General features: G+C 41.3%; 3 protein-coding genes and 1 long non-coding RNA gene across 5 annotated transcripts; 2 read left to right on the forward strand and 2 right to left on the reverse strand.

Annotated features, from left to right (window-relative positions):
* Positions 1–3246: 3246 nt before the first annotated feature.
* Positions 3247–5522, reverse strand: LOC120295259 (cytochrome b-c1 complex subunit 8). Its single transcript, XM_039316255.1, has 2 exons — positions 5226–5522; positions 3247–3693 (listed from the first exon to the last, which is right to left on the reverse strand). Exons 1-2 carry the CDS (start codon positions 5393–5395, stop codon positions 3645–3647), a joined length of 219 nt encoding a protein of 72 aa, XP_039172189.1. The 5' UTR covers positions 5396–5522; the 3' UTR covers positions 3247–3644.
* A 1820-nt stretch (positions 5523–7342) lies between these two features.
* LOC104454483 (RING finger and transmembrane domain-containing protein 2) lies at positions 7343–12300 on the forward strand. Of its 2 annotated transcripts, none has more exons than XM_039318097.1 (9): positions 7343–7781; positions 7963–8545; positions 9320–9396; positions 9490–9658; positions 10043–10131; positions 10235–10399; positions 10533–10621; positions 11005–11108; positions 11771–12300. In XM_039318097.1, the coding sequence occupies exons 2-9, from the start codon at positions 7993–7995 to the stop codon at positions 11932–11934; spliced, it is 1410 nt and encodes a 469-aa protein (XP_039174031.1). In that variant the 5' UTR covers positions 7343–7781; positions 7963–7992; the 3' UTR covers positions 11935–12300. The 2 variants fall into 2 exon arrangements, with proteins under 2 accessions (XP_039174031.1, XP_010067636.2); XM_010069334.3 differs by having other exon boundaries at positions 7351–7781; positions 10544–10621.
* Positions 12301–15694: 3394 nt separating this feature from the next.
* LOC120296335 lies at positions 15695–18466 on the forward strand. Its single transcript, XR_005553279.1, has 2 exons — positions 15695–16242; positions 17959–18466. It is a non-coding gene; the product is annotated as an uncharacterized LOC120296335 (long non-coding RNA).
* Positions 18467–25252: 6786 nt separating this feature from the next.
* LOC104454484 (quinone oxidoreductase-like protein 2 homolog) lies at positions 25253–27811 on the reverse strand. The gene is made up of 6 exons (XM_010069335.3): positions 27332–27811; positions 27109–27217; positions 26911–27002; positions 26526–26784; positions 25613–25756; positions 25253–25535 (listed from the first exon to the last, which is right to left on the reverse strand). The coding sequence occupies exons 1-6, from the start codon at positions 27691–27693 to the stop codon at positions 25440–25442; spliced, it is 1062 nt and encodes a 353-aa protein (XP_010067637.2). The 5' UTR covers positions 27694–27811; the 3' UTR covers positions 25253–25439.
* Between the last annotated feature and the right edge of the window lie 167 nt (positions 27812–27978).

A 27978-nucleotide genomic window follows, 5' to 3' on the forward strand; every position in this document is an offset into this window, starting at 1 on the left:
TGATTTCTTGCCAAAATTGACCAATGTACTCAATTCACACAAATGTAAAAGGTTTAAAACTAAATTGTTTTAATTGAAAGGTTTATAACCCAACTAGCACAATTGATACTTGTTAATGTCGCGATTGATTCTGAATGTATTATGGTCGCATCCCAACGAAAAGGAACTTAAAGATGACACAGTTTATTGAGTAGAATGTGCAATAAAACAAAGGCAATGTAATGTGTACCTTCAGATTATTTACTGTGAATTTATAGGAAGGGAAGGGCTAATTTTTTACCTTAATTAGATCAATTTCATTCCACTGGTAAAGTTTCTAGATTTCTGAATTGTAGACGAGAACTTGGAATCATCAAGAAGAAACATTAAGCACTTCCAACTAATTACTTCTTATGAATTTCCAAGGTTTTGGAATTCTGAAAGCGATTCGATAGTTCTACATCAAGTACAAAGGATTTGCCTCAACCGTTTAATCTGGAGCAAAGCCTCTCTTTCTTGCTCTCTACAAATGGAAGTTGATTTTCTACAAAAGCAAACATGTGAATTATTTAAAATGAGCAATATAGTTATTAGTGAAAGGACTTGAGAACAATATCTCCCCATGAGCAATGAGGGAGAGTCTCGCGGGCAGAGAACAAATTTATGCTTTAAAGAGTGGGGGTTTAAGGATCCTCTAATAAAACCCAGATCATTTATAAGGAATAGCAATGTGAGATTTTCCTTTCAGAAGATGTATATGCAGCATATGTAAGGTTTGCATATCATAATTATAACCACAAAAGAAAAGGCACATCCATTCTTGCAATTGTAGTTTGTAAATTGATGACTTGGCCCCATCCAGAAGAGATACAAATTAGTCCAAGTGAAAAGCAAGTACGAGATAGTGGAGAAGTAAGCCTAATTTTTGTGGTGCCGACAAGGACTAAGTCAAGTGTTATGGATTAACTATTGTTTTTCTATATAAATGTGTGCCCATAAAGACACCGTTCAATTCACGTTATAACTTTTACTAAATTATCAATTTCTAAATAACGATTTTAATTAGTCTAGTTGCCCGCGCTACACAGGAAAATATGTCAGCCATTGCTTAAGAAGCAAGACAATAGAAAACAACAACGAAAAACATATTGCGATCACGTCCACGACATCACTAATGTAATTATTTATTCTTTATTTGATTTCTTCTCACGCAACACCTATTTTAAACTTGAGTTTGCTTTGTCCATAAAGACTCAAGATAAATGATGATTCCAACCATAAAAAACAAAAACGGTTCGATCTGTAAAAGGATTTTCTCTGTGTAGGCTTCTCTTTTGATAGACGGATGTAACTTGATTCTTTAGTTATGCTTTTAGTGTGTCCCATGGATGTAAACCACTATACAATAGCGATGCTAGTTAAGCAAGGGACCAGTAGCGCAATTCATGTGCAGCAAGAGGACCATTTCAACATACAAACCACACTAAGAAACTCGGAGCTATCATAAAATAAAAGGGAAAAGGCCACGAAAAACCCCGAACTTTGCTTGCCAAAGTGACACATTTACCCCAAACTTTTTTTGTGACGTGAAAACCCCAAACTTTCCAAACCGTGACACATTTACCCCATCAAGGGCATTTTTGTCTTTTTATTCTATTTTTTCCTTTTTCTTTTTTTTTCTTTTTTTCTTCTTCTTCCCTCCGCCGGCCATGGCGGAGGGAAGCCCGCCGTCCGGCGACCTCGCCGGCGTCGGGCGAGGGCAGGACACCCTCGCCCGACGTAGGCGAGGGGCCCTCGCCGGCGACGGCGAGGACGGCCCTCGCCCGGATCTAGCGAGGGCGGGGACACCCTCGTCCTCGCCCGACGCCGGCGAGGGCCGCCCTCGCCATCCGGCGAGGACGGCCCGAGGGCACCCCTCGCCCGACGCAGCCCTCGCCGGCGTCGGCGAGGGACGGCCTTGCCGGATCCGGCGAGGGCACCCCTCGCCCGACGCAGCGCGGGGCGGCCTCGCCCGATCGGCGAGGACGGCCCGAGGGCACCCCTCGCCGGATCTGGCGAGGACGGCCCGAGGGCACCCCTCGCCCGACGTAGCCCTCGCCGGCGTCGGTGAGGACGGCCCTTGCCGATCTGGCGAGGGCACCCCTCGCCCGACGCAGCGAGGGCGGCCCTCGCCGGCGTCGGGCGAGGACGGCCCCGGCCCGATCCGCGAGGGCACCCCTCGCCCGACGCAGCGAGGCGGCCCTCGCCCGACGCAGCGGGGCGGCCCTCGCCCGACGCAGCGAGGGCGGCCCTAGCCGAGGCCTACGCGAGGGTGACCCTCGCCGACGCCGGCGAGGGCGCCCTCGCCGGACGCCGGCTTCCCTTCGCCCGGCCAGCCGGTGGAGGGAAAAGAGAAAAAAAGAATTAAAAAAATTTTAAAAAGTAAAAAAATTTTAAAAATGTTTTAAAAAGGAAAAGACCAAAATGCCCTCTAATTTTGGGGTAAATGTGTCACATAACGAAAGTTCGGGTTTTTCACGTCACAAAAAAAAAAGTTTGGGGTAAATGTGTCACGGTTGGCAAAGTTTGGGGTTTTTCACGTCACAAAAAAAAGTTTGGGGTAAATGTGTCACTTTGGGCAAAGTTCAGGGTTTTTCGTGGCTTTTTTCCAAAATAAAAAGAGAGAAGAATCCACCCAAGAAAAAGGAATCAGACGGCATACGTATTCTCTCATAATAAAAGAACAGGTCTGAAAATGAGTGGGAATAAACATTCGAAAAAAGCGCTAAAAGCATCCAGAAAAGCCAGAATCTGACCACCAACTATATTATAGAGAAAAATGTAGCACCAGCTTTAGATGGATGATGAATATGAGAAGGGTTAAGAAATTCAAACTCAATATCCAGTTCGAAGATAAAGCTCAGTTCAGACCGGAGACAAGCATCGTTGATTAATAGCAAAGAGATCGAAAGTTAATCACGAAGGGGAAGAAATGAGAAGCTAAGGGTATGACCTAGCAATCAATTTCGGTACTCTTAAATTGGATTTCATCAAAAGGCCTCTAAGCTCAAAAAACACAGAAAATTCAAGGCAAAATATAAACCGAATCAAAGGAATAAAACACAGTTTTGGCAAACTACTTCAACAGGTTTCTAGATAGATGGTATGATCAGACTGCTGACATTCCTGTAGTTGCACAGAAAACCCCTGATCCAAGTAGCTTAAAAAACAACTTGTGACCAAGTAAACTAGAGCAATTTAAGGTAGTGAACGCAGGCATAGCAAAACTTGATAAAGCAACCTGAATTTCATCTTTCTGTAAGGTTAAATTCAGATTCTACACAGTCGCCGACAATAGATAAGCTTCCAGGCAAACTCATCCTGTCCAAACTTACCCCAAATATATTCCTTCCGGCTATTTCGACTCCTTCAAGCAATCATCCAGGTTTCACATAAGCAATGAAAACTACAGCATCAGAAGAGTCATAACAAAAAGGATTGAAATCCAATCCAGGTTTTCTCCATAAATTCTCTCTCTTCCACAAACGTCAGGAGACAGCGAGAAATTATTCGAATAGCTCCAAAAAGAAAACTTTGAAACGTTATTTCAAAATCCCCAGCTCCAATTTTGCATCTTAAGAAGACAATCCTGAAGTCCTCTCAGCCACGAGCTCCATGAATGTATGTCAATACCTATGTTCCAATTTCTCCTTTTCCAGGTAGTTTTGGACATAGCTGCATTGATCATCAAAAATCGGAGAAGACAAGTGAGAACAAATGAACATCACTAGCTAACGACTGCAGAGGATGCAAAATTTTGGGGTAGACATGATAGACTGACAGAAGACCCACGCAAGCCTGAAATAAAAATGTGGATAGTAGACCAGTAATACAGATAGCATGAGCAACAAAACTGACAGAAGACCAATTTCCCGAAGATAGCAGATTTGCACACAAACATAAGTGAAAAAAGACACATTCCCAGAGTCTAAAAGCATCTCAAACAGATTTGCACAATAATATTGAGAATTGGGAGATGCATATGAGATGTGCCGTTGCCAATTCTTTCTCGTAAGTCCAAAGTTCATCATTCATACATGAGTAAGACAAACTCCACTGACCTTTAAACTAATCAATTAGTCATGTTAGTGGCTATTTTCCAAACTTAAGCTACAAAAATGAAGCCAAATCTCTTATCAAGCATCGACATGGAAAAAGTCTAGAAATTTTAGAGGTTTATCAATACTTGGAAACAACTATATTCTCCCTGAAACATCAGTCAGCATAAGAGAATAAGCTCAAGTTTCCACCAATGGGTAGAGCAACCATTAATCGCATGAATCCTCAATCCTCATGATCATTTGGGCTCTACATCTAAGTGGCAGAGCTCCCATATCACCAATCCATTACATCCATCAGTTGCTCACAGTCAAAACGGAGTTTACGCACTAATCAGGTATAAAGAGCTTCAGTAGTCAGCACTACTCGTCAGCTAAAAAGCTAAGGCCAACCATTAAAGTCCCTCTTCATTTTGTTAAGTCTGCAAATTTTCTTGACTTCCTTTGTAGTGAATTGACAACTGTCGATACCGACTGCACCGGAAAATTCATTAACCTTCATCACGCGTTTCTCGAAAATATTGCACTGTAACTACCACCAAATTCATCAAGCAGGCCATCTTCTTAAATTCTCTCTCATTGACGTCTCATCTGAGAAGTCCAACCCCTTCTACACAAAAATAGATGGAGCAAATTCATGTCCCCGCCCGTTGCTCAAAGCTGAAACTTTGGCACCACAGAAATCACTCAACGCCGATGCTGGGCCCCTCTTAAATTCTCTCAGCCAGTAATTGCAATACTCGTCTTTCGAGAGTAACACAGTCCTAACTGTTCAATAAGCATTCAAAATTCGATCTTCGCAAACTAAACAAGCATTCGATTTCTCATATAACTTTGACCACTAGGCCCACACAAATCCTACATGAACCCACAGTCTAAACAAGCATTAAATCAGCTCCTCCAATAATTCAACCTTAAAATGAGATCAAACAAAACACCATCACGGACTCAACCGCAAAATCCGTCCCGCAAGCACGCGACCGCGCAAAAGACAACACTAATCATCGACCCGCACAATCGCGACAACAGCAGGCTCGCATCGCTCCGTCGAGACTCCCAAGAACGCTACTCGAATCCGACTTCAATCTCAATCAAAACAAATTCACATAGAGAGAGAGAGAGAGGGAGAGGTAGATAGAGAGAAGGTACGCGTAGGTGCCGACGAGAGGGGCGAGGAGGAGGGTGGCGCTGATCCAGTTCTCGGAGATCTTGTGGTGGATCTTGCCGGGCAGATCCTTCCACAGCCCCGTCATTATCTTCTGCTGGAACGGCGAGAGCGCGTACACCACCGCCTTCATCCTCACCGGCTGCTTCCCCATCTCTCTTCTTCTTCTTCTCCTGCTCGCGCGATCTCCCTTATCTCCGCCTCTCTTTTGCCCTAATTTTCACAATCTCTCTGGAACCGTGTAGATCGTGGCGATAGCCAAAAGTCCCCTGGTCGACGCAGCCAGCCCCGACGACTCGTCGTTTATCGGGGGCGCCAATACGACTGCCGTTTCGTCCGCAGATGTTGGTGGCGATTGGGCCGAACCCGGCATGGCCCAAAATCAAGCCCTTGGGCCTGCCCTTCATTTTTGCTTGAGGCCTTGATCCAAATCGACGCACTTACTTGTTTGTTCTCTCTTTAGATGATCTTAAGAACACTGAGAAAAAGAAAACCGCATTTTTACAGACTGGTTAGAGCAAAAAAGACTGCCTTGTTCTCAAATCATCCCTAATGGAGTGAATATATTCTTTTTAATAATTTGGTTGGTGATATAACGCGAAATTTCCAAATTTGGGTTTACTTGCACTCTTGGTGGGATGCCTATATCCATTAGATATTCATATATGGGCTACGTTTAGTAGTTTGAATAAAAGTCGGGATATGATGAAATTTGTTGTATCCTGTGTTTGATTCATGCTTAAAATTGGATAAAGTCGAATATAAATAAGATATAGCCCGGGTAAATATAAAAGTTATTTTATCGAATAACAAACTTATTAACTTAAAAATAAGATAATAATTAAATATAAAATTATATTTGAATTCTAATATTAAAAAGGAAAATTAAAACAGAACGATGGACAATTTTCATTTTTATTCATATGTATGAATTTCTTTCTATTCCAAATTATATGTTGTGTGTGCGTATAGTATCTATTAGTATATTTTATTATTTAATAAAAGTTATAATAAGGAAAGATGGAAGTTAATAAAAAAAGAGAGAAAAAAATAAAATGAAGTGAAAAGACCCTGATTTTAAATGAACAACTCCAAATCATGTTATATGAGACGATTATCATCTACGTCAACGATTTTTAATCGAAATTTATTAGAATGATAACATCGACAAATTGTCAATAGGGTCAAGATTTAATTAGAAAAATTAAAAAATTCGTCGAATTGACATATGTATAATAAATTATGACTTTTTGGGTAACTATCCCTCTTCATGTCCAATTAAAAATATCTCACCTACTAAAAGTTTACACAGTGTTGGTAGGTAATCATGCGTTTCTACCTCACTGTGATGGTGATTCGAGAGAAGTTGCATCATTTCGTTCCACCCACATGATGGCAATAGAGAAGGAGAGATACATATGGAGCCACATAAATCTCCCAACAATCATATAATAAAAGGATAACGGGGGACGGCAGATGTTCAGCTTCCATTGCACCCCAAGGTCAACACGGGTGTGGGTAAAGCCTGGCCAGGCTGGCTTTCCTGCCCACTTGCACTTTAATTTTTAATCTATGGGATCCAAGAAGTCACTCCCCTTTAAAATAAATACTCGTGTATTTCGATAATTCTCTGACTCAGATGATTCATGGACGCATACACCCACGCTCAAAGAGATCGAACCATTTATCACGTGACGCCGAGCATCCCGATGACATAAAAAGAAGGGTGTTCAAAGCATTGAATACATTTTTTTTTTTTTATCTGCAATTTCGAATTGAAAATCAGATTGAGATGTGTGGAGAGAAAATTTTAGGTCGGTGTGCACTTTTTGCATTGAAGGAGGGAGTTGAGTTTTGGGCGTGGACATTTATTAGCGAATGCAATGGCTACGATTGGGACCATCTGCGGATCATCACAGGAGCTCTGCTGCACAGGTGTCTTCGACAAGTAGGAAGCGGTGAGGCCTAAGGTCTACCTGCGCATGATTTGAGTCGGCACATCCCTAGTGCGCACTACACATACTTCGTTTCGCGTCTTTGTCAGAAGATGATATCTCCATTAGACAACCCGTGAAAACTCATTTCCCATAATTCTGTCCCAAAAAGTGGATAAAATCAACCACTTGATAGATGATAACTCCACGTGTCCGCTTCGTGGCTTTTGACTTTCCGTTTACCCGGTGCCAAGACAGAGAAACGGACGGCTCCGGGAGGGATGTAAGAAGGAGCCGGTTACGCGCAAGTTGTCTCGATTAAGCCGAATCTTGGCGCATGATTCGTTATAATGGCCAAGTTCTCTTGATGGGTTTTATTTCTTTGATGTTACTTCTCCCAAAAGTTCTTCCCTTTTCGAAATTTCCCTGTCAAGATTCATTCTTGACTGCCTTGGCTTAACGTTTCGTTCCAAAAGAAGCTCCTTTTCACACTCCCCAGTCCTCAGTTGCGTCGGAGAGAGACAAATTTGCGATCTTTGGGATCAGGGTACTTGCATCTCTTGAGGGCATCCGTCCATCAGTCCTCTCTCTTCATCCGCATTCAATGTGAGTTCATCTGGTTTCCATTCTTGGTCTGATTTCTTTCCCCTTATTTTAAGCCGTGCAATGTGGTTGCTTTTACTGATACGAATCCCATTTTCTTGATTCTCTCGCTTTATGGTCCTTCTAGTTCAAGCCTGTAGAGAGTTTCGCCCCGTTTGAAATTTTTCATATTTTGATATTGCAGAACTAGGGTTGTTGCTAATTGGGCAAAAGGATGGAAACCCCTGGTGATATTGATGTATACCCTGTTAGTTCATCCTCTACTAGTGGCAGCGGCAGCTCTGCCTCGAGGTTTGGTGTGCAGTTCCCGTCTCTCAGTTTGTTTCAGTCGCCGTTGTCGGTTATACTGGAGTACTCCGGTATTATCCCGTCTGCACCGACCGTGCCCGAGTCAGAGAGTCCGGTCCTCGGGGCGAGTGCCGGTCACATTCAGACAGAATCACCTTATTCTGAGGCCAGAAATGGCGGCAGTGGCGAGGAGGTATCAATTCGGATTATTGGCTCTAGTGAGGCGGGGAGCGGAGTTAATATGGGGGACGGTGGAGGGCAAATTGGGTGTGACGATTTGATGGACATTGCTGCAGAGAGTGACGATTTATTGTTGGAGGCCGCTTCTACTTCGTCAGCGAATGTCATGGATTCAGCTGATAGTTCTAGGGATTCTGGTTACCAGAGATATGATTTACAGCGGGTTGGGAGATGGATTGAGCAGATACTCCCATTCTCATTGCTCTTGTTAGTTGTGTTCATTCGTCAGCATTTGCAAGGTACTCAAATCAGATATTTCTGTAGAATATCTCTTTTGATTTTATGAGAGTGTTGCTCATGTCATTGCTGTTCAAATACGATAGGGTCAGGGGATTTTGACCATAAGGTGATGCAACCGTTTGTAATAATCGTTGGATATTTCAAACTGCAAATATAAGCACAAGGAGAAGATTTATGGGTTATGACGCAATATAACCGCTTTTGATTTTTGTTATGATAGGAATGCATGACGTCACTGGCATTATGTCTAGATTGTCTAGTCATGTATCATCAAGAGTCGTCATGTTATGAGAAGGACAGGCCTAATGCTAAGGGGCTAGATGAGAACACAAGGAAAGGATACATGGTGGGGAGAGTGATTAGGGTCCCCCCCCTTTTTTTTTCTGGGGTTGGGGTGGGGGGTTGTTTGAAATCTGCTTGGTTCTAGTAGAGAGGGGCACCTCATCTGAGATATGGCACAGTAAACACACTAAACACTTATTGGGAGTTTTCATTCATACTGTGATTCATCAACATCTGGCTGGCTGCTTGGGGTGCCTGGAAATAAATTCCTCTCTTCAGGCAGAGCATAAATTTTTGGGCTGCTAAAGTCAGGGTTGGTTTATCGTTATGGAGGTTGCAGCGAAAGCTAAAAACTCCTTAATTCATATGGCTAGGCTGCTCTGTGAATCTTTCTTGTCATCAGATATCAAATGTAACTATGAGTTTCTGGTATATATGATATTAGTTGGATACTCGCAATTTTTTGAAGGATTTCTATGTATTCAATGCAGCCTTCTTTGTTACGATATGGATTGCAGCTGTCATGTTTAAGTCAAATGATATTCTTCGGAAGCAGACTGCCCTAAAGGTGCTTTACCACTTCTTCAGCATTTACACCTCATTCAAGTGCATTTTCTCAAGACAATTATGCAAGAGCACTTAGTAATGCTTGTTTCTGCAGGGAGAGAGGAAAAATTCTGTTCTCGTGAGCATTTCTGTTGTTTTTATAGTCTATGTGGTTGGTGTTTACTGGTGGTATCGAAATGATGGTGCATTATATCCATTGCTCATGCTTCCTCCAAAGTCAATACCACCCTTCTGGCATGCTATCTTCATGATCATGCTCAATGGTAAGTATACATATATTTGACCTTCATTTAATGCTTGTTGATTGCTTGAACCTCTCCACTAGCTTCTATGTTATCTGATGGTAAATTTGTGGTTATTTGGTTCCGGTCCTGAATTTGCACCATGTTATGTATCCTCCCCATTTTATCCGACTTCTTTTTCGGTTTGGCTGAGGTGTTCCCATTCCCATGGGTTGAGAATCTGGGTGGGTTGTTTGGGTAATACTTGAGTCCCACATTTCAGCCTCTGTTTTATCACTTAACATCCGCCATTGCACTGCAGTCTTATCCTACTAATGTCAAATGCTAGAAACACTTTATCTGGATCTCTACCTCTGAGGTAGTGGTAAGACGACTGACTGTTTGTAATGATTATGATGCTTGCAGATATAATGGTGAGGCAGGCGGCTATGTCCGTCAAGTGTTTGCTGCTTATTTATTACAAGAATAGCAGGGGCCACAATTTCCGTTGTCAGGTGAGACAACTTTTTCCTCACTCGAGTCTTCCTTTAATAATGCAACATCACAAGTGGCTTTGTCTTGTGTAAGCCCTCTCATCAGTGGTTGATATTTTTCAAGGGTCAAATGCTGACACTGGTTGAATATACAATGCTGCTGTACCGAGCATTGTTGCCAGCTCCTGTTTGGTATCGATTTTTCTTGAACAAAGATTATGGGAGCCTATTTTCATCTTTGACAACTGGGTTGTACTTGACATTCAAGCTAACATCTGTTGTTGAGAAGGTCAGGTGTTCTATTCACTCCCCTATATTCTTGCATGCCTTGCTTGTTTCTATTTCCAATGGTTTTAGAATTATTACTTTTTTTTTTTCTAGCTTCAACAAGTTTTTGTCAGCTTCTTGCCAACTTTATTCAGTTGCTGTTCAGGTCCGGTCTTTCCTTGCTGCGGTTAAGGCATTGTCACACAAGGAAGTGCATTATGGATCTTATGCCACAAAAGAGCAGGTATGGATCATTTGAAATCTAGCTTGTCCATGTTAATACTCTGAATGAGAGATAAAATAAGGCACTCAAGTAGCATCAATGCAGTGGAGCTCTGTGGAATTTTGTGGTTGTTAACCATCGGAAAGGCAATACATTTGTGGGTGCATTTGTTATTTCACTTCCTAGAAAGATGATCTTGTTGGTACTGGGCATTGGTGAATGTCCCAGCATGTGAAAGGAGCTTAATAAGGTTTTTGTTCCACTTTGCTTCGTAGAAAATCATCATATTTTAGCTAGCATTTGACGGTCTGCCTCCCTTTCTATATAATTATCTTAATAAACAACATTAGCTTTGTTTGTGAAGTTAGCTATTGAAGTTGAAGTGGCCATTCATATTACCGCAGGTCAATGCTGCTGGAGACTTGTGTGCTATATGTCAGGAGAAGATGCACTCTCCGATATTGTTGCAGTGTAAACACATCTTTTGTGAGGAATGTGTTTCAGAATGGTCAGTAGATTGCTTCAATATTCTTGCTCCTGCTGTTGAACTTTGCTATCGTAACTGATCTGGTGGTTTGCTTGATGTGCGTTCAGCATAGATTCTCTTGCATCAGTAGTTTTATGAGAACTGTCTGATAAGTGACAGGCTAGATATTGATGTAAATAGCGGAGTGACTAAACAGTTCCTTTATGTTCTGCTTGGCAATAAACTCATCACTTTGTCTACCCTTGTCTTACTATTTCCCAAATAGAGTTTCCTTTCTGGCAACTCGTTAATTTTAGCAGAAATTCCTCTTGCAAGAAAGGAAAGGAGCTAAAGGAAGAAATCTTGCAGGATCTGGCTCTGATTTAAAAAATTTTAAAGTTCCGATCTTGTGCTTAACTTTTTTTTTAGGATGCTTCTCCTGTAACCCCCTCTCATGATACCTGGAAAAGGATAAATCCAGGCATGCTCATGGTATACTTATTGTTACTTTCCATGCTTTTTTGTCATGTCATACGTGTTGAGTTGGTAATTCTAAGAGCTCTTTCGGTTGATGCTTAAACTTTTGTTGCCAGGCCATCTTTTCCCGAGCTCTCATAGCTGATTAAAGTTGTGAATCACTATCCTTTGGTCGCTTGTGCTATCTACTTTCCCTCTTTAACAAGGTTGGAATCGATTCTTTGCAGGTTTGAGAGAGAAAGGACTTGCCCTCTATGCAGGGCTCTGGTTAGACCGGCAGATTTGCAGTCATTTGGGGATGGATCAACAAGTCTATTCTTCCAGTTGTTTTGAAATGTTTCTTCGAAACAGCGGTTCCGCATTCAGCTCATGCCATTTGTATACAAAGTAAATATGCCTTCCCCACAAAATCTCATCATTTGCCCTGGAAGAGTAAGCTGTCTGGAAGTTGGCAGCTAGGCATCGCGCCACTTGTTTGAATCATATTGAGTGTAACTTTTCTAGGGAACTTCCCGATTACTGGGAACAACTAGAATCAGAATGAATGCCCTTCCTGTGGAGATTTGTAGTCAAGAAATGTGCGGGTATATTTATCTTGCTACCAAATCTTGCCTAGCTAAGCGTGTTGTGTTTTCCAGATGCCTTTAGCGGGGCTAAAGTTGGGGGGTTCTTTAATGAATACTGTATCTGGGCTATGAAGAAACAATCTGTAACATAATTAGCCCTCTTATTCACTGTTCTTCGAGGTGTAAGTAACCAGCCCTGTTGTTCATCCTCCATGACAACCCTTTTTTTGCCGCCTCCTTTAGCACAGTGATTCGAAAAACATGTCCGAGCAAAGGAATCGCCTTCTCAACGAGTCCAAGTAACTAGTTTTAATAAAGAAATTTATCAAGGCAAAAACATGCTACAGAGGTGCGAAGAATAACAAGCATCTCGGTCCAATCTGAAGAGGGAGTCTTTTCTTCATCAACCACATCTTCCTCCACCTCCCCCTGTCTTTGTCTGTTTTCAACGAGTTTAAGAATTTGATAACGTCAGTAGCCCCAAAGGTAGAGAAAGAATCTGTAGAGACGTGGCTGGGTCAACTTCATAAAACTATTTTGGGCAGAGACAAGGCCTCGATTTGTTTTTTGCCCTCACTCACAGAACTAGGTGATCCAAGCTAGTAGCTACAATCTTTCACGTGCTTTATACCAGAAAAACGAGAGAACCCATTTAAGGGTCACAAGAAAATCGAAGGTTTTCGATTTTTTTTTCTTGATGAGATTTGTATATCTTGCTGGCGTATGAAAGGGATAATTGCAGTGTAGTGATAAAGCGAAACATATGGGGTGTTTGGTGAAAATTCAGTGACGCAAAAGCCGAAAGGGACCACACATTCGACCCCATTTGATATTCCCTTGTGGTCCACCCAATTCCATTCACTGGTTGATCTCTCTGTCTCTCTCTGTCTCTCTCTTTCTCCGCCCGGATATGGTGGTGGAGGTGGAAGTTGCAGGCGGTGGTCAAATGTGGGTTTTTTAAGTGCCCATTTAAAATAGAAAGTGGCTGGTTCTGTGACCCTTTAAAAACTTCTGCATACTTCACACCGAGCTTTGACAATGGAAGCTAGCCTCTCTCTCTCCCTGTGGCGTCTTTGTTTTGGTCCCTAGCGATATAGTTTTTTGCCTGCTGTAAGTTGACTTCATGATGTTGACATGCTCGTCGTGGAGGAAACAAAGATTGCAATTCGTACTCAATCTTGAACGTTGGAGCTTGGATTCTCATTCTTTCATCTAAATCATCCGCTAGTCATGCATACATAATATGGATTTCCAATTGCATCAAGTCGAATTCGTGCATTAAGCCACTAAAAAAATAGTTTTTTTTCCAGCTTTCATACAACCATGAAAAAGATTGAAGCGGGAAGTGTGCCGGATCTATCGCCAACCACCTACTTCTTCTCTTGTTTGGGCTAGCGCTAGTCGTAGTTTACTACCAACTATGGTGTCGGCTGCTCCTGCTGCTGCTGGTTTTCATAGATTAACCCTGTTTTTTCCTCGTTCGTACGGGGTGGGTAAAATGCGTCCAATCTCCGATCCGTTGGGTGAAATTTACAGGACACTCAACGTACTTTCTTTAATAGGAGATGCGGTGTAGATGCGAAGTATGCACGAATGAGCTTCGGTTGCTGGGACAGCTAGTTAAAAACCAATTCGAATAAGGTCCAATCCGACATAGGGTCCAACGAAGGGTGTCGTGTGGGTCGAATTCAAAGTAATGCGCACCTGACATGAATGTCACGGACTCACATGGACATGGCATCTATCCACCTGCGCCAGCCTCACATGAGGTTGCTCATCGTTCCACACACAAATCTTCCCTTATAGACGCCATCATTGGCCTCCAAGAAACGAAGGTACCATTGCAATACCATGGGTGGAGGCCACACCCGCATACATGCATGGAGGCCAGGAGGCCCTCTTTGCTCTTTGGGATGTAGACTGGTCATTCAAGAAAACAGTACAGGAATATTAGTCTTCTGCTGTTTGGATGAGAATATTGTGACTGAAGAACGGTGAAATCATTTGGACTCTAACCCTCGTACTCAGAGCGATTTCGATGCTTTGGAGCTTTTGTTAAGTTACGAACAAAATGATTGCGATCTCTCTCGCTTTTGACTTCAGTTCCTCGCTTTCGAAGGCTTGTTTATGATGCTAAAACATCAAGAAATGGCAAGAATCTGATAGATGAAAATCGCGATCGACTCTTTCTGATTACGTGTAGCAAGACAAAGGGCGCTCCGAGAGGCTCCACTTGTCCTTCTCAGACAAGTGCTTTCGAACTTCTCTTTTTGTTAAACAGACAATTGTCTAATCCACTCACTTCGATACCATGCTTATAATTAGCGGACACTGTAGGATAAGGTTTTTTGTTTTTTTGATCATTTGTGGGATAAGGTTGCAAGACAGAACATACACGAAAAAAATCCGCTACCACTTTTTGAATAGACGTGTCAAGTTAATTAATCAATATACATATGGAAGAAGTTGGTTTCGTTTTTGCTTCTGTTAAAGCACGGCTTTGATATGATGGAAAATCTCTTCGGCATAGATATCAAGGGAGTCGGCGTGAATGACATATTTTTTGTCGGATATAAATATTGACTTAGATTGGCAAATAAAAAAAAAAAGTGGAGATGTTATACGCTCGTGGAATGATGAGAAGCTTTATACAAGGTTACCCTTGGCTTACATGATACTGAGCTAATGATGATTTTAGCCGTTTTCTTTTCAAGAGTCTTCATGAAGGACTTTAATTTATATGATTAATGTGGAGGTTATCTAATGTTCAGGCATTTCACAGCCGCGGAATGGTTATACTTCACAATTTATTGCTTGTTCCATCTTGTCATGGATCAAATCTAAAGTTTCTAATGCGGACACTATTTTCTTCGTGTACTCTATCTTGACATCCATCCTAGGATTTAAAGATTGGCCAGTTAATATTTCACATTCAATAAATATAAAGAAATCCACCTAGCATAATACAAAACTGCATGACCACATGTCCGTACTTGACGAGGTTATTAGACAATAAATTATTTAACAATTTCATGACCTGCAAATGACGAATTTAATGATCTGAATACCTGCAAAGATTGGATGGACTTTTATTTAAATCGCAGAGAAATTTATCCTTAATTGTAGTTGTTGGCATTATTTCCACATGTAAGATCGAAACAAATGAATATATTCTTCATTTCGAGATAACACGTGCAAATATACTTGAAGTGGAGAGCAAAAGAATGATACTCTTTACTAAAATTAATATATAAAAGGGAAAAATAGATCGTGCACCATTACAATGATCAATATAAAATTAATATGCTATAATTTTTTTTTTCTTTTGGTTTGGTGTGGAATATGTTTCAGTTATTTAAAAGGTCACTTGCATCACTAGAGGGTATAATAAAAGCGTGTTCTTCATTTCCTCGCACTAACATATGGTCTTTCGTGTTAAATAATAAAAGCAATATAGATATCGAAGCTAAAAAAGAAAAGTATTCAATGGTCAAAGCCGAAGACACAGTGAACCCCACACCTCCTCCATTCCGCTTCCTTTTCTCCCAAATCCTTCTGTTGTGTTGTGCGTAAAACCTTTTTTTTTTCTTTCATCTGTTTTCTTCTCCTCTCTGTCTCTCTCTCTCCCCCTGATCACTTCTCTATATCTTGAACACTGTACGAAAGGGGAGAGCAAGAACCCTCGTGTCCTCTCATTTCTCTTCTTGCACCATCCTCTTCTTCTCCGAAATCTCCTGGAGAGACTGAAACCAACAAAACCCTCTCTCTCTCTCATTCATATCATATACAGAAACAGAACTGTGTTAGATTTGTGAAGATCTTAAGTCACTTTCCTGTCTCTGACTCTCATGATGACAATGACCTCTCGCCCTCTTTTCGCATAATAACACCCTTCCCTAGTTTTGGTCCTTACTTGCATCATTTATTATCTTCTCTTTCATTTAGCTGTTTCCCTGCATATTTCATTGTTTCTTCCATCTTTTTGTTGTTTTCGTTTGCTCTCTCCCTCTCCCTCTCCCTCTCCCTCTCCCCTCAAGTAGCTATGCGTAATGGGTTTGTGCTTATGGACATGAATATCAAAAACAAAAATCTCTCTCTATAAGAAGTTGCTGGAAAAGATCATATCAGGCATGGTGAGTGTAGGGTTTTCTTTTCATTTCATGCTTTCTTCTGCTTTAGAAATTATTCAGCTACTTTATCTCTTGGGTAACTAATGAACTGTCGATTCAAGTGATTGTGTTAGATTTTTGTTCCAATTAGTAGCTGGAGATCTCTTTTCACATGGATAAGGTTTTCAGTGTTTTCTGTTGCTGCTTCATGTGGTTGGGGACGTGGTGGGACTTATTATCCGTCTTCCTTCTTCAAGGAGAGAAAAAGATTAGCTTCTTGAGATTGCACGATTTAACTGTAGGAAAATACGAATGCTCCACAGTGTTGTGTAATTATATGCACATATAGATGCTAGATTGTACCTGTGCTTAGCTCATGATCTTAGGGCTAGTTTGGTCTTCACCACTCTTTTAATTTTTCTTTCCAAAAATACTTCTTTTGATCTGGTCTTTATATAATTGCGTATGAATAAGATCTTCATCTGGAGTATTCTTGAATGATAATTTCTTTATATCTTCTCAAGATTTTACTCACTTTCCGTTTATCATCCGTTTGGGTTCAGTTTATCTCCACCGTCGGGTGTATAAGCAGGAGGATTCTTTCGCGAAGTTGAGATTTTTCCTTATCTGTTTGGCTTTGAAATCTGTCCCCCTATCGGTCCAATAAGAAAAAAATGTTGATCTGATTAGTACATCAATAGAAAAACTTTACACATGTTGGCTTGCGCCAAATGATGAAGCCAGTGAAGTATTCCTAGGTCTTGAATCGGCAGTTTCAAGTTTGTGGCGGGTTTTCATTTTCTTGGATGTATTGTCTTTGAAGGGTTCAAAGATTATTGAGTTTGATGATGTAGAGGCACTTTTTGCTGATCACGTGTATTCATTGCTAGTCGAATTGTGCAGTGTGTCCTTATCCTCTTGCCTTGAACACTGACTCTCTGTTTGATACTTCTCCATGTTGCCTGGTGGTGCTAATGCATGCGTGGATGTTTATATATTTCTCAGAGCGAAACTTGTGCTTGCTATATATGCACATTCATTTGTAGGCTCGGGCCAAAAGCAAAACGCAAGAATATCTGAGTGATGCTGGCTTCAAAGAGATTTGTGAGAGAGAGCTTTCTTCAGTCCACTCATGGATGGAATAAAGGGGGTTGAAATAGCTGCCGACTCATTCATTCAATCACACAGTAGAGAACATGGGGCAAATTAGTTTGTGCTTTTACTGGTGACTGTGTGAATGATGCGGGAGATACTTTGCACCCCTCTTTTTCTGTGCTTGGACTGAAGGGAGCTCCTTCTCTCTCTTCACTCTGCGAGTGTGTGTAGGTGTGGCCAAGTCGAGAAGCCTAGTGCTGTCTCTGTTGTCATTTGTTGGAAGTTTCTTTTTATCAATATCTATCTAGTTGTTGCATGCAATGTGTACTCAGAACTCCCGGCAAGAAACTTTTGAAAGTAATGACCGTTCCACGAGGAAGGACGGAATGACCGTAGCTAGAGGCAATGGCTGGTGGTGGCAGATGATGGACAATAGCAAGGGACCGGTGGAGTTGGAGATGGCTGCCCCTTGGTTGATGCCTTCAATCATTTTAGTTTGGTTTTTCTTATTGTACAAGTGCATCGTAGCATTGTTACATCGATTACCTCTATATTCATCTTCTCATATGTGAGAGCTGTAATTTGCTTATTTTGTCCTTCTCTGCAACACTTCTAAGTTGGTCGGCCTTGAAATGTACACTGAAGCAAAGGAGGAAAGTAACTGGCGAGCCAATGTGCCCGTGGCCGTGGGAGTTTACAATGCTTTTGAAGACTAAGAGCGAGAAGGAAAAATTGCACGAAGGAGCTCCTCTTTGATGTTTGCTTTGCAAAGTTGCTGCTAAAACACTGCTTTTAAGCAATAAAACTTGCCGAAGGAAAGAGTAAACGGATTAATCTGTATTCTTCGTGAATTAGCCTGAAGTGATTACCTTCCGTGATTACTGAGTATGAGAACTGAGAAGTCTCAGATGTAGTTTACTGTCATTTCATGTGGTTATAGTTTTAGAGGAGCTTTTCTGCTTGGGAAGGTATGGTATTTCGGGTTTTTATCTTTTATTGCGGAGCAAAGAAACTGGGAAGGATTAATAATCCAAAATGGAGCTTTCCAACCTCCTGTGTTGTCATTTACAAAGAGGATCGATATGAGGATCGATATTGTAACCGCACTGCAGCTCGGAGCTAAGCTAACTTAATGCACTGCCGGTTCCTTTTCCGTTCGTTTGTCGCCACTAAAGCCTATTCGACATCGGAACTTGGAGCTGTCTAAGCTAAACCTAAATGTGGCGCTTCACTTATTAGTCTGTTTTCCTTCTTTTGATGGCTACCGTATCGGTGGAAACTGCTTAAGCGTTGTGTCGTATGCCTTCACTTGGCAAAGCCCTCCTTTCCCACCTCGGAAAGAGGGAAAAATCCATCTTTTTATTGCCTTTAAACAGGGATGAGGTCCACCAACCAAGCTGGGGTCTCTCGACGCTCCTTTTAAAAGGGTTATTCGTTTAAATTGTTTTCTCCATCGACAAAAGAACGTCTGATTCGGTTCAGACATCTACTCGAACAGCCTATGAAAAAACTTTAAAAAGGACCAGTTGGGTGTACGAAGTACAGATAAAGCTCATTGCTTTTGGTTTTGAGGATTTCAAACCTCAGCATCGCTTGTGTGCATCGAGATGTGAAGTACACACGAGCCCATTTTTCTAATCCGAGCCGCATCTGAAACTGTGCCTTCGGGGTCATTGGTCCTTTTACTAAGGTCCATAATGGGGAAGGAGATGAGTTTCCATGACTTTATAATTGTATTCAATTAGTTGTTAGAACATAAAGAAACCCTTCTTTTTTTTGTTTATTCTTGATATTTTCTGGGACAGATGAGAGTTATGAGATGCCTCTTGTTTATTGATTTTTTCAAATTAATTAAGGTTTGGGGTCATGTGACATTGCCAAATCTGGTGAGGGGAACTCCTCATTCCAAGTTCCTGTTTTGGATATATATTATAACGATAAGAATTTGGAACAGGCTGTAACTAATTTTTCCTTTTTTTCCTTTTTTTGGATTTTGTAAACAATTATAGCAGTACATGGATCAGAACAAGTTGAATGGGTTGAACTTTGAAGGCCCGTACATTGGTTTACAAAAAAATTGTACGCATCTTGATTGCTCATGGTGCACATTTAAGAGGACTTAGCCTTATACAACACTTGAATGCAAAATTGGTTAGAGGTAAAGTTCACTTTTTATGGATAGTATTTCAAGGTTCGTCTTTTTTCGGTCTTAGATGTGTGAGAATGTAAAATTGTGTTGTATTTAAAGATGATTGATTCTTGTTTATAACTTCTATTTATAAGAGATGATACAATATTCCTAGGGTTCCTAATATGAAAGGCATACACAAAAATAGGAGCAGCTAAATTTTTGGATATAACAAATCAAGAATAGATCAGGATAAATCAATGAATGATTGCTAGAGATCTACTGAATATTAGGAGTGATTGCTAGAGATCCGTTGAAAATCAGGTAACAATCAATGAGTGATTGCTAGAAATTTGTTGAATACCGGGTTTCAAATTTGGTATCCTTTGAAATCCCTTGCAAGCTAATGTGAGGGATCTCATAGTAAGCCCGTGCTGTAGTAGACGAAAGCAAGGGGTAGATAAGATTTTGGTGAAGATGTCCACAGGCTGATCCGTGGAGGAGATGTACTGAACATGGAGTTGCTTCTGGCCCACCCGTTCTTGAATGAAATTGTAGTCAATTTCAACATGCTTTGTCCGGGCGTGAAAAACGAGATTACCAGTGTGGTAAATGGCCAAAATATTGTCACACCATAAGATAGGAGGACTGGAGGTTGCATAATAAGCTTCGATCCATATGAGTTTGGATGTTGTATTGGCTAGACACTTGAATTTTGCTTCGGTGCTAGAGTGAGCTACATTACGTTGTTTAAGGGAACTCTAGGAAATGAGATTAGATCCATGAAAGACACCATAACCACCAACAGACCTTCGAGTGTCATAGTCACTAACCTAATCTGCATTAGAGAAACAATGTAGTTGACAAGTAGAGCTATGAGTTAGTAGAATGCCATAATTAATAGTACCACGCAAAAAAAAAGCAAATACACTTAACGAACTACCAATGTGCATTCGTGGGAGCATGCATGAACTAACACACAGTATTGACCGCATAGGCAAGATTCGGTCGAGTGATGGTAAGGTAAGGTAGGATCATGAAACAAAGCTCCCTATTGAATTGAAGGTGGGTTGGTGCCAATAACATAAGGAGTAGTGACTGGTCAGGCATCTTGCATAGTGGCACGCTGAAGAATGTCGTGTGCACACTTGCCTTGATGGAGTAGTAGACCTTTGTCAGTTCTTTATAATTCAATGCCGAGAAAATAATGGAGCTCACTAAGATCTTTAATAGCAAATTCCCGCTGTAAGGATTCGATGAGAGTAGATAAAGTAGCTAAGGTCGACCCAATTAAAATTATATCATCCATATATACCATGCTTCCGAGTGAAGCACAAATAAAGAAGAGCCAGTGCGAGATACTTGAAACCCAAGGGAGAGAAGAAAAGAACTTAGTCTTTGGTGCTATGCACGTGGTGCCTGCTTCAGCCCATAAAGTGAATGTTGAAGACGGCGTACATGGTGAGGATGAACAGAGTGTACGAAGCCTGGAGGCTATTGCATATAAATTTCCTCTTGAAGATGACCATGGAGAAAAACATTCTTGACATCCGGTTGTTGAAGCTACCATCCCTGAATGAAGGCAAGAGAAATAACGGTGTGGACCGTTACATGTTTGATCATGGGACTAAAAGTTTCTTGGAAATCTACCCCTTCTTGTTGATTAAAGCTTTAGGTGACCAACTGACCCTTGTATCTTTCAAGGGATCCGTCAGCCTTTAGCTTGACCCGAAATGCCCATTCACAACCATTGGGTTTGCACCATTTCGGTGGAGGTACAAGGATCTAAGTTTGATTGTGCATTAAGGCAGTGTATTCCTCATTCAAAGCCGCTTGCCATGCTGGATCTTTATTTGCTTGAGTGAAGGCAGTCGATGTCGGCATTGAGGAAGCTTCAGTTTGCAAGGCATAAGTGTGATTAGCTCGACGTTGACGCTGTGCTAAAGTTCCATCCTGCAGCCTCGTCACCTTAGGATGAGATGGGGCAGCTGTGGTAAAGGCGAGCTGGAGGTGCTAACACCATCGGTTCAATTGTCGGTAATGGGTGGATCTGGAGGCAAATATGACTCCGATTCTGACAAAGGTGCTAGAGAATTGTGCTGAATCTGTACAGGAGAAAAAAAATTAGTTGGACAGCTGAGATGCGCTCCATTGGCTGAGGTTGCTTTACGTTGTTGCCTTTCAAAAATAGATGGAGCAGAGGACATTTTAGAGCCGCAACAGTGGTTTGACAAGCATCCATTGGACCGGAGGTAGCAAAGGGAAATAATTGCTCATTAAAAATTGCATCGTTGGTGATATAGATGTGACGATCTCTTAGAGAATAGCAGTGGTAGCCTTTGTAGACTGACGGATAACCTAGAAAAATGCATGAATGAGATTTGTATTGGAGCTTACTCTTTGCATAAGGTTAGAGATTGGGGTAGACCACACACCTGAAAACCTTGAGGTGCTCAATGGAAGGAACGGCTCTATGAAGTATCTCCCATGGGGTTCGGTTATGTAGAACTAGTGTTGGCAGCCGATTGATAATATGTACAGCAGTCTCGAATGCAAAATCCTAGAAGTGAGGCGGCATAGAAGCATGGTTAAGTATTGAAAGACCCATTTCAAAAATGGCAACGCTTTCTCTTGACTGTGCCATTTTGATGATGTCGATGAGGACATGAGGTCCTTTAATGAATACTATGATCCTGCTAATAAATGATGAAAAGAGGCCGAGAGAAATTCACCCGCACAATCACACTGAATAGCTTTGATTGTGGTGGAAAATTGATTTTCCACAAAATTGAGGAACACAAAGAAAATGGAGAGGAATTGATCACGAGATTGAAAAGAGTATAGCCATGTAAATTTGGAATAGTGATCAACTAAACAAATACAATATTGATTATTAGATGTAGAGGTTATAGGAGCTGGACGCCATACATCAAGGTGAATTAAGTGTAATGGAAAGGTAGACCTACGATGGGTGGGTGGGTAAAATTGACTGTGATTCTTACTAGACATACATGCAAGACACGGTGAGAGTGACACTGGTGATTTATTTAGGACTTGACAAACAACTGGGAAGGTGGCACGACCAAGTCGATTGTGCCACATCGGTTGCAGAGGGTTGAAACATGGACGGAGATGACAACTGTGAAGAAGATGCTGGAAGGAAATAGAGATCGTGATTAGTTTTCCCTCGAAGTAGAGTTCTCCCTGTACGACGACACTTCACAGAAAAGGAGTTTGGTGAGAATGGGAAATCACGGTTGTTTTCTTGACAAAACTGATGTACGAATAGCAATTTTTTTTTTGATCGTGGGGACAATAAGAACATTAGACATACGAAAAAGAGGAGAATCATAGCTACCTACGTGAGTAATGGGTAGATGAGACCCGTTACCTATGGTGACTTGCTGAGATTCAAAGTAGGGCTAAACATTGGACAGAATGGATGGATTATTTGTCATATGGTGGGTAACCCCAAAGTCATGACTCATGATACTGGGATTCACTAGAGAAGATGGAAGGTGGAGGTGGTATTTCAGCCAAGTTGGGTGGGCGATTGCTGAAGATATCTGTCACGGCAGACATTGGCGCTGTCATCATGTCCATTACAAATTTGACACCGAAGATTACCTTGTCTCTGATTTTGATTATTGCCGAAAGGCGAATTGAAATTGATATTGAGATTCCGATTATGATACTGCTGGCTAGCACCTCCATAATTTCTGTCTCTTCCTTCTGGACTCCGATTTTGATAAAACTGCGCATTACCACGAGAAAATCTGATTGCGGATTATTGTCATGATCTTTGAGGTTGTGAGGAAACCATTGTAGACCCATCAATATTTACGGCAAATGCGGCTGGTGGAGCAATAGTGGCCTCCATGAGGTTTAGGCGCGCTTCATGGGACAATATGAGGCCATGAAGGGCATCTCTAGTCATTGTTTGATTTTGACTTTGCACTGATATGGATACTGCAAGACTTTGATATTTGGCTTCCAATCCACAAAAAATATGAGTTTGATACTCATGAGGAGAAATAATCTCGCCCATCGAAGCGAGTTGGTCCATATGAATGATTGCTTGTAGAAGAAATTCCGTAACCATTTGGTTACCTTTTTGAAGAGTTTACAGCCGCATTCTAAGATGAGTTGCTCTAGCAAGATTATGAGCAGCATACGATGTACCAAGAAATTCCCATGCTTCTATAGATGTGTTGAAATTCGAAAGCTGACCGATGATAGCGTTGGATCTTGTGCTGAGAATCCATCCAAGTGCGATTTGATCGCACGTTACCCACTCATCATATGCTGGGTGCGGAATAGTGGTGGTGGTTCCATTTGTTGCTGTCTGCACAATTTGGCTAGATGGACATACGGTAGATACTTCCACAATTATTAGTAGTTTGCTTGTTCGAAGACATGGCAGTAGGCATGCCCTACAAATAACAAAGTTGTCTCCCGTTAGCTTGACTCCAATTACTGGACAGGAGATGGAATTTGCAGTAATTCCAGTACCTGGGTTGTTAAGTCAGGGGTTGTACTTAATGATGAAGCAGTTGTTGAAGAAGGCGAAGATGCCATTTGAAAAAAAAAATTGTTAAAAAAACTCTGATACCATGTGAGAATGTAAATCTATATTGTATTTTAAGATGATTGATTCCTATTTATAGCTTCTATTTATAAGGGATGATACAATGTTCTTAGGGCTCTTGATATGGAAGGCGTATACAAAAATAGGAGCAGCTAAAGTCAGGGATATAAAAAAATCAAGAATAAATCAGAATAAATCAAGTAGTGATTGCTTGAGATTTGCTGAATATCAATAGTGATTGCTAGAGATCTGCTGAATATTAGGTTCCAATCAAGGAGTGATTGCTAGAGACTTGCTGAATTACTTGGTGTTGCTCAGTTTTATTTGAGAATGAGTCTTTTATAATTTGCATGAATTTGTTGGGTCCTATGCATTGTAATTTATGCCTAAACTCATCTTGAGTAAAAGGTCAATCTTTTTTTTCCTATGATTTGTTTAGGGGATCTTGGTTTCATCTTTGTAAATAAGCTGTAAGGTGTCTTGAAATTTGCCTAGCTTGGAAGGTTCCTAGTTTACTCTATAAAGTCCTCTAGGGTCCCTTAGAGGGTTAGAGTGTAATTTTGTAGTTGGCCTCTTGGATTAGAGTATCTCTAAAAAACTCTTAACACTTCTTTTGAGGATTCCATTGAGTGATGAGTTACATGACACGTTTCCTAATTGAATTCCTTGAGCGACGAGTCTATCCATCACCACATTTCAGTTTTCTTCTCAATCTCATCTGGTATCGTTTATGGTCTGATCATTGCTATTGTTGCATTCTTTTCTTTTTTTGGTTGGGTCATGGTAAAATATAAGTTAGGGGTCAGTACCCTGAAGAATGGGGAAGTTATGAACATGCAAAACGACTCTGACTTTTGGATTTAACTAGTCATTTTATTGTGCCGAGCTATTGTAATGATGGATTTGTGCATTCTTTTCAAGACGAAATCTCTGCATCATCCTTACATTCGGCGATATAAAAAGGCATCCGCTTCTATTTTTTTTATTTTATTTTTTATAATTGATTATGTTCTCATAAATTATTGTCCTCTTTCACATTGGATGAGACCCTGAAATCAGGTCCTCTGTACATCTTTCAAAAAATTAGTTTGAATTGGCACCGATCTCTTTGTTAAAAAAAAAAAAATAGTTTGGAGCCTCGGGGGGTATTTGTCAAAGCTCCGACAAGTTTTAAAGCAAGCGGCTATCTAGTATCTTATAACGAGGGTGACATGCAGACTATCTAACCAACAAATGGATACTGAGTTTTGACATAGTAATTCTCCTTGGTATGAAATTCATTTCTTAGGTGCACTACAGGAGCCGAATATGCGAGAAATAGAGAGTGCAGAAACCAGTCTTATCTTGACGAGCTGCAGAAGTATTATTCAGAAGTACTATTCTTTATCCCTGCATTGCTTCATTGTCATGTCAAATCTTAGATCTTGTGCTCCCAGGACCTTCACAAATGACCATCACCTTTCCGATCACTTTCCGGTCTTTGATAGCGGCAAACGCAAGGTTGGCCTGTGAAACACGGTGAGATTTAATTGAGGTTCGTTAAAGCGATAAGAATGATGATGAGAGTCTGGGGTTCTCCTGACCTCCGACAGGGCAAAAGCATGAGAAATCTGGACAGTGATCAAGCCTTTTGCCAACCAGGAGAGTAACTCCTTGAGGGAATCTTCAAGAACGTGGGGTTGATGGATTCTATAGCTGCCCCAGTACAGTCCATGCACCGTCCAGTTCTGAAATCCAAGCAGACAAGTTAAATAAAACTGGAAGGAATTTACTGAAAAGAAGCACACTGTGATTTGATTTGGAAGGGCAAATACAGAAGAAGGCCAAAATACGACTGCTTGAATGTGTTATTGAAAATATCTACAGCAGCTTCTTGAATGACCTGCCAAGTTTCTTCTCAAACTGGTCTGCATATAAAAACTCACAGTTTCCTCAATGGATATCTATTGGCTCATATATGCTCGGAGAGCTAATATATGTGTTCTCTCATTTCACTGTTTCAAAGGAAGCAAGACAATCTAACCATAAAGGAATCTCTTTTCCTGCTCTCAAAGACACCGCATAGTGTAGCGAGCAATGGTCTAGCGTGAATCAGCACTTTACCTGAGTCCTTAAAGATAACATCCCAATGAATCAGAGAAGCTACTTGCCACACTCACACATAATCGTTTCAAGCTATCTCCATCACAATATAACTCAATGACCGGAGCACTTGATTCCTTTGATTTTGACTATCTAAGATAGGGAGCCTTGATTCAGTTGAAAATCAATTATGTCCACAAGTAACTGAGTTCAGGCCATGAATGAGACAAACTTTTAACAATTTTTCAGAGAGCCATTCAGTCAATACTTCCAAACCCACAAGTCACCGTCACTTCTTGCCCGAAGTTTCCACCCAAAAATTAAGACAAGCATTCTCGATTAAATAGAGAAATAAAACAAACAAGAAGAAAACAAGATAATTTGACTGCAAAGACCATGTTCCAACTGGCGTACCTTCACAAGCGCAATATTTGCAGGTATCACTGGGATCTCACCACTAGCAAACCCTATTACCAAAATCTGCGCTCCCCAGTTGAGAAGCTTCATGGATTCTTTTGTAAGCTTGCCTCCTACTGGATCATACAATACATCAACCCCTTTAAGCTTCTTTGCCTTGAGGAACTCCTTGACACTTTGAATGACATTCTCAGTGCTCAAGTCTACTACATGATTGACACCCAAGGACTTCAAAAACTGCACCTTTTCAGCACCCCTACAAGTTTCACATGTGCAGCGGATGCCGCTTTCATTACTTTCCAATATAGCAGGAAATTTATTTTGGTTGAAGACTACCAATCTACAAGGAGTCAAGAACATAATGTTTGGGAAAGGCCGGTACCTGGCAACGGCAATAACAACAGCTCCACAAGCCTTTCCGATTTGCACCGCTGCAGTTCCAACACCCCCAGCTGCACCGAGAACAAGCAAGACCTACATTTTGATCATTCACGAACGGCATTAACTAAACGGAAAGATGCCGGACCAAACCGATGAGTACCCAAAAGTACTTGAAGAAAGTCAACTATAGGAAAAATACCTGACCAGAAGTCAACCGAGCTCTGTGAACAAGAGCAACATGTGAAGTTCCAAATGCAACAGGAAGGGCACCAGCCGCCACAAGATCACATCCTTCCGGAACCCGAAACCTTCAACAAACAAATCACACCTTTATCACTCAAGACAGTGAAAAATTCCTTGCCAAAGCAACTCCACAAAACGCAACCAGCTAAAATTTACAAGATAGCGAAAAACATCCATACAATTCAGACTCATCGGCAGCGACGAACTGAGCGAACGACCCAAGACCGGCAACGGCGCAAACTTTATCGCCGACTCTGAATTTGGAAACCCTAGGGCCGACCGCTTCGACCACGCCCGCGTAATCGGAGCCCGGAATGAAAGGGAGGGGGGGCTTCTCTTGGTACTTGCCCAGTATCTGCAGATAATTGGCGTAGTTCAAGCTCGTGGCTTTCACCCGCACGAGGACTGAAGTGGGCGTCTTCAATTCTGGGATCGGGTGTTTTGGGTCCAGGACGATCGGGGAGCCATTATCGTTTTGGATGGAAGATGGTACTGGCGACAGAGTTGGATCTCCCAGTTTCTTGCATAGCAGAGCATCCATAGCCGGTCGGTACTGTACAGACAGGCACCGGTTTGAGAGAGAGAGAGAGAGAGAGAGAGAGAATTTCAATGGCTTTCGAATTTGGAATTTGTCAAAGCAGGATCTAGCTGATCCGATGACTTATTATTATTATTATTTTGGAGATTCCAGCTTAGCTCATCTTCTGATTCTGAATAAGAACTGCCAAGAAAATCGGCGGACTTTCCAAAGGAGTTTATCAGAAGCACCTTAAAAATGCTGATTAAGTTCTATTATCTTTTCTTAATACTGTTTGGAAAATGAAAA

This window comes from Eucalyptus grandis, chromosome 7 (assembly GCF_016545825.1).
Source record: "Eucalyptus grandis isolate ANBG69807.140 chromosome 7, ASM1654582v1, whole genome shotgun sequence".
In the NCBI taxonomy this organism is placed as follows: Eukaryota; Viridiplantae; Streptophyta; class Magnoliopsida; order Myrtales; family Myrtaceae; genus Eucalyptus; species Eucalyptus grandis.

Excerpts from the sequence above, each read along its gene's own strand:
- LOC120295259 (XM_039316255.1), bottom strand. The coding sequence starts at position 5,395 with ATGGGGAAGCAGCCGGTGAGGATGAAGGCGGTGGTGTACGCGCTCTCG. Across the intron at positions 3,694-5,225 it reads CCTCTCGTCGGCACCTACGC|CTATGTCCAAAACTACCTGG; the intron begins GTACCTTCTCTC and ends TGATCAATGCAG.
- LOC104454484 (XM_010069335.3), bottom strand. The coding sequence starts at position 27,693 with ATGGATGCTCTGCTATGCAAGAAACTGGGAGATCCAACTCTGTCGCCA. Across the intron at positions 26,785-26,910 it reads GTTGTTATTGCCGTTGCCAG|GGGTGCTGAAAAGGTGCAGT; the intron begins GTACCGGCCTTT and ends TGAAACTTGTAG. Across the intron at positions 25,757-26,525 it reads CAAATATTGCGCTTGTGAAG|AACTGGACGGTGCATGGACT; the intron begins GTACGCCAGTTG and ends CTTGGATTTCAG.
- LOC104454483 (XM_039318097.1), top strand. The coding sequence starts at position 7,993 with ATGGAAACCCCTGGTGATATTGATGTATACCCTGTTAGTTCATCCTCT. Across the intron at positions 8,546-9,319 it reads CATTCGTCAGCATTTGCAAG|CCTTCTTTGTTACGATATGG; the intron begins GTACTCAAATCA and ends TATTCAATGCAG. Across the intron at positions 9,397-9,489 it reads GGAAGCAGACTGCCCTAAAG|GGAGAGAGGAAAAATTCTGT; the intron begins GTGCTTTACCAC and ends TTGTTTCTGCAG.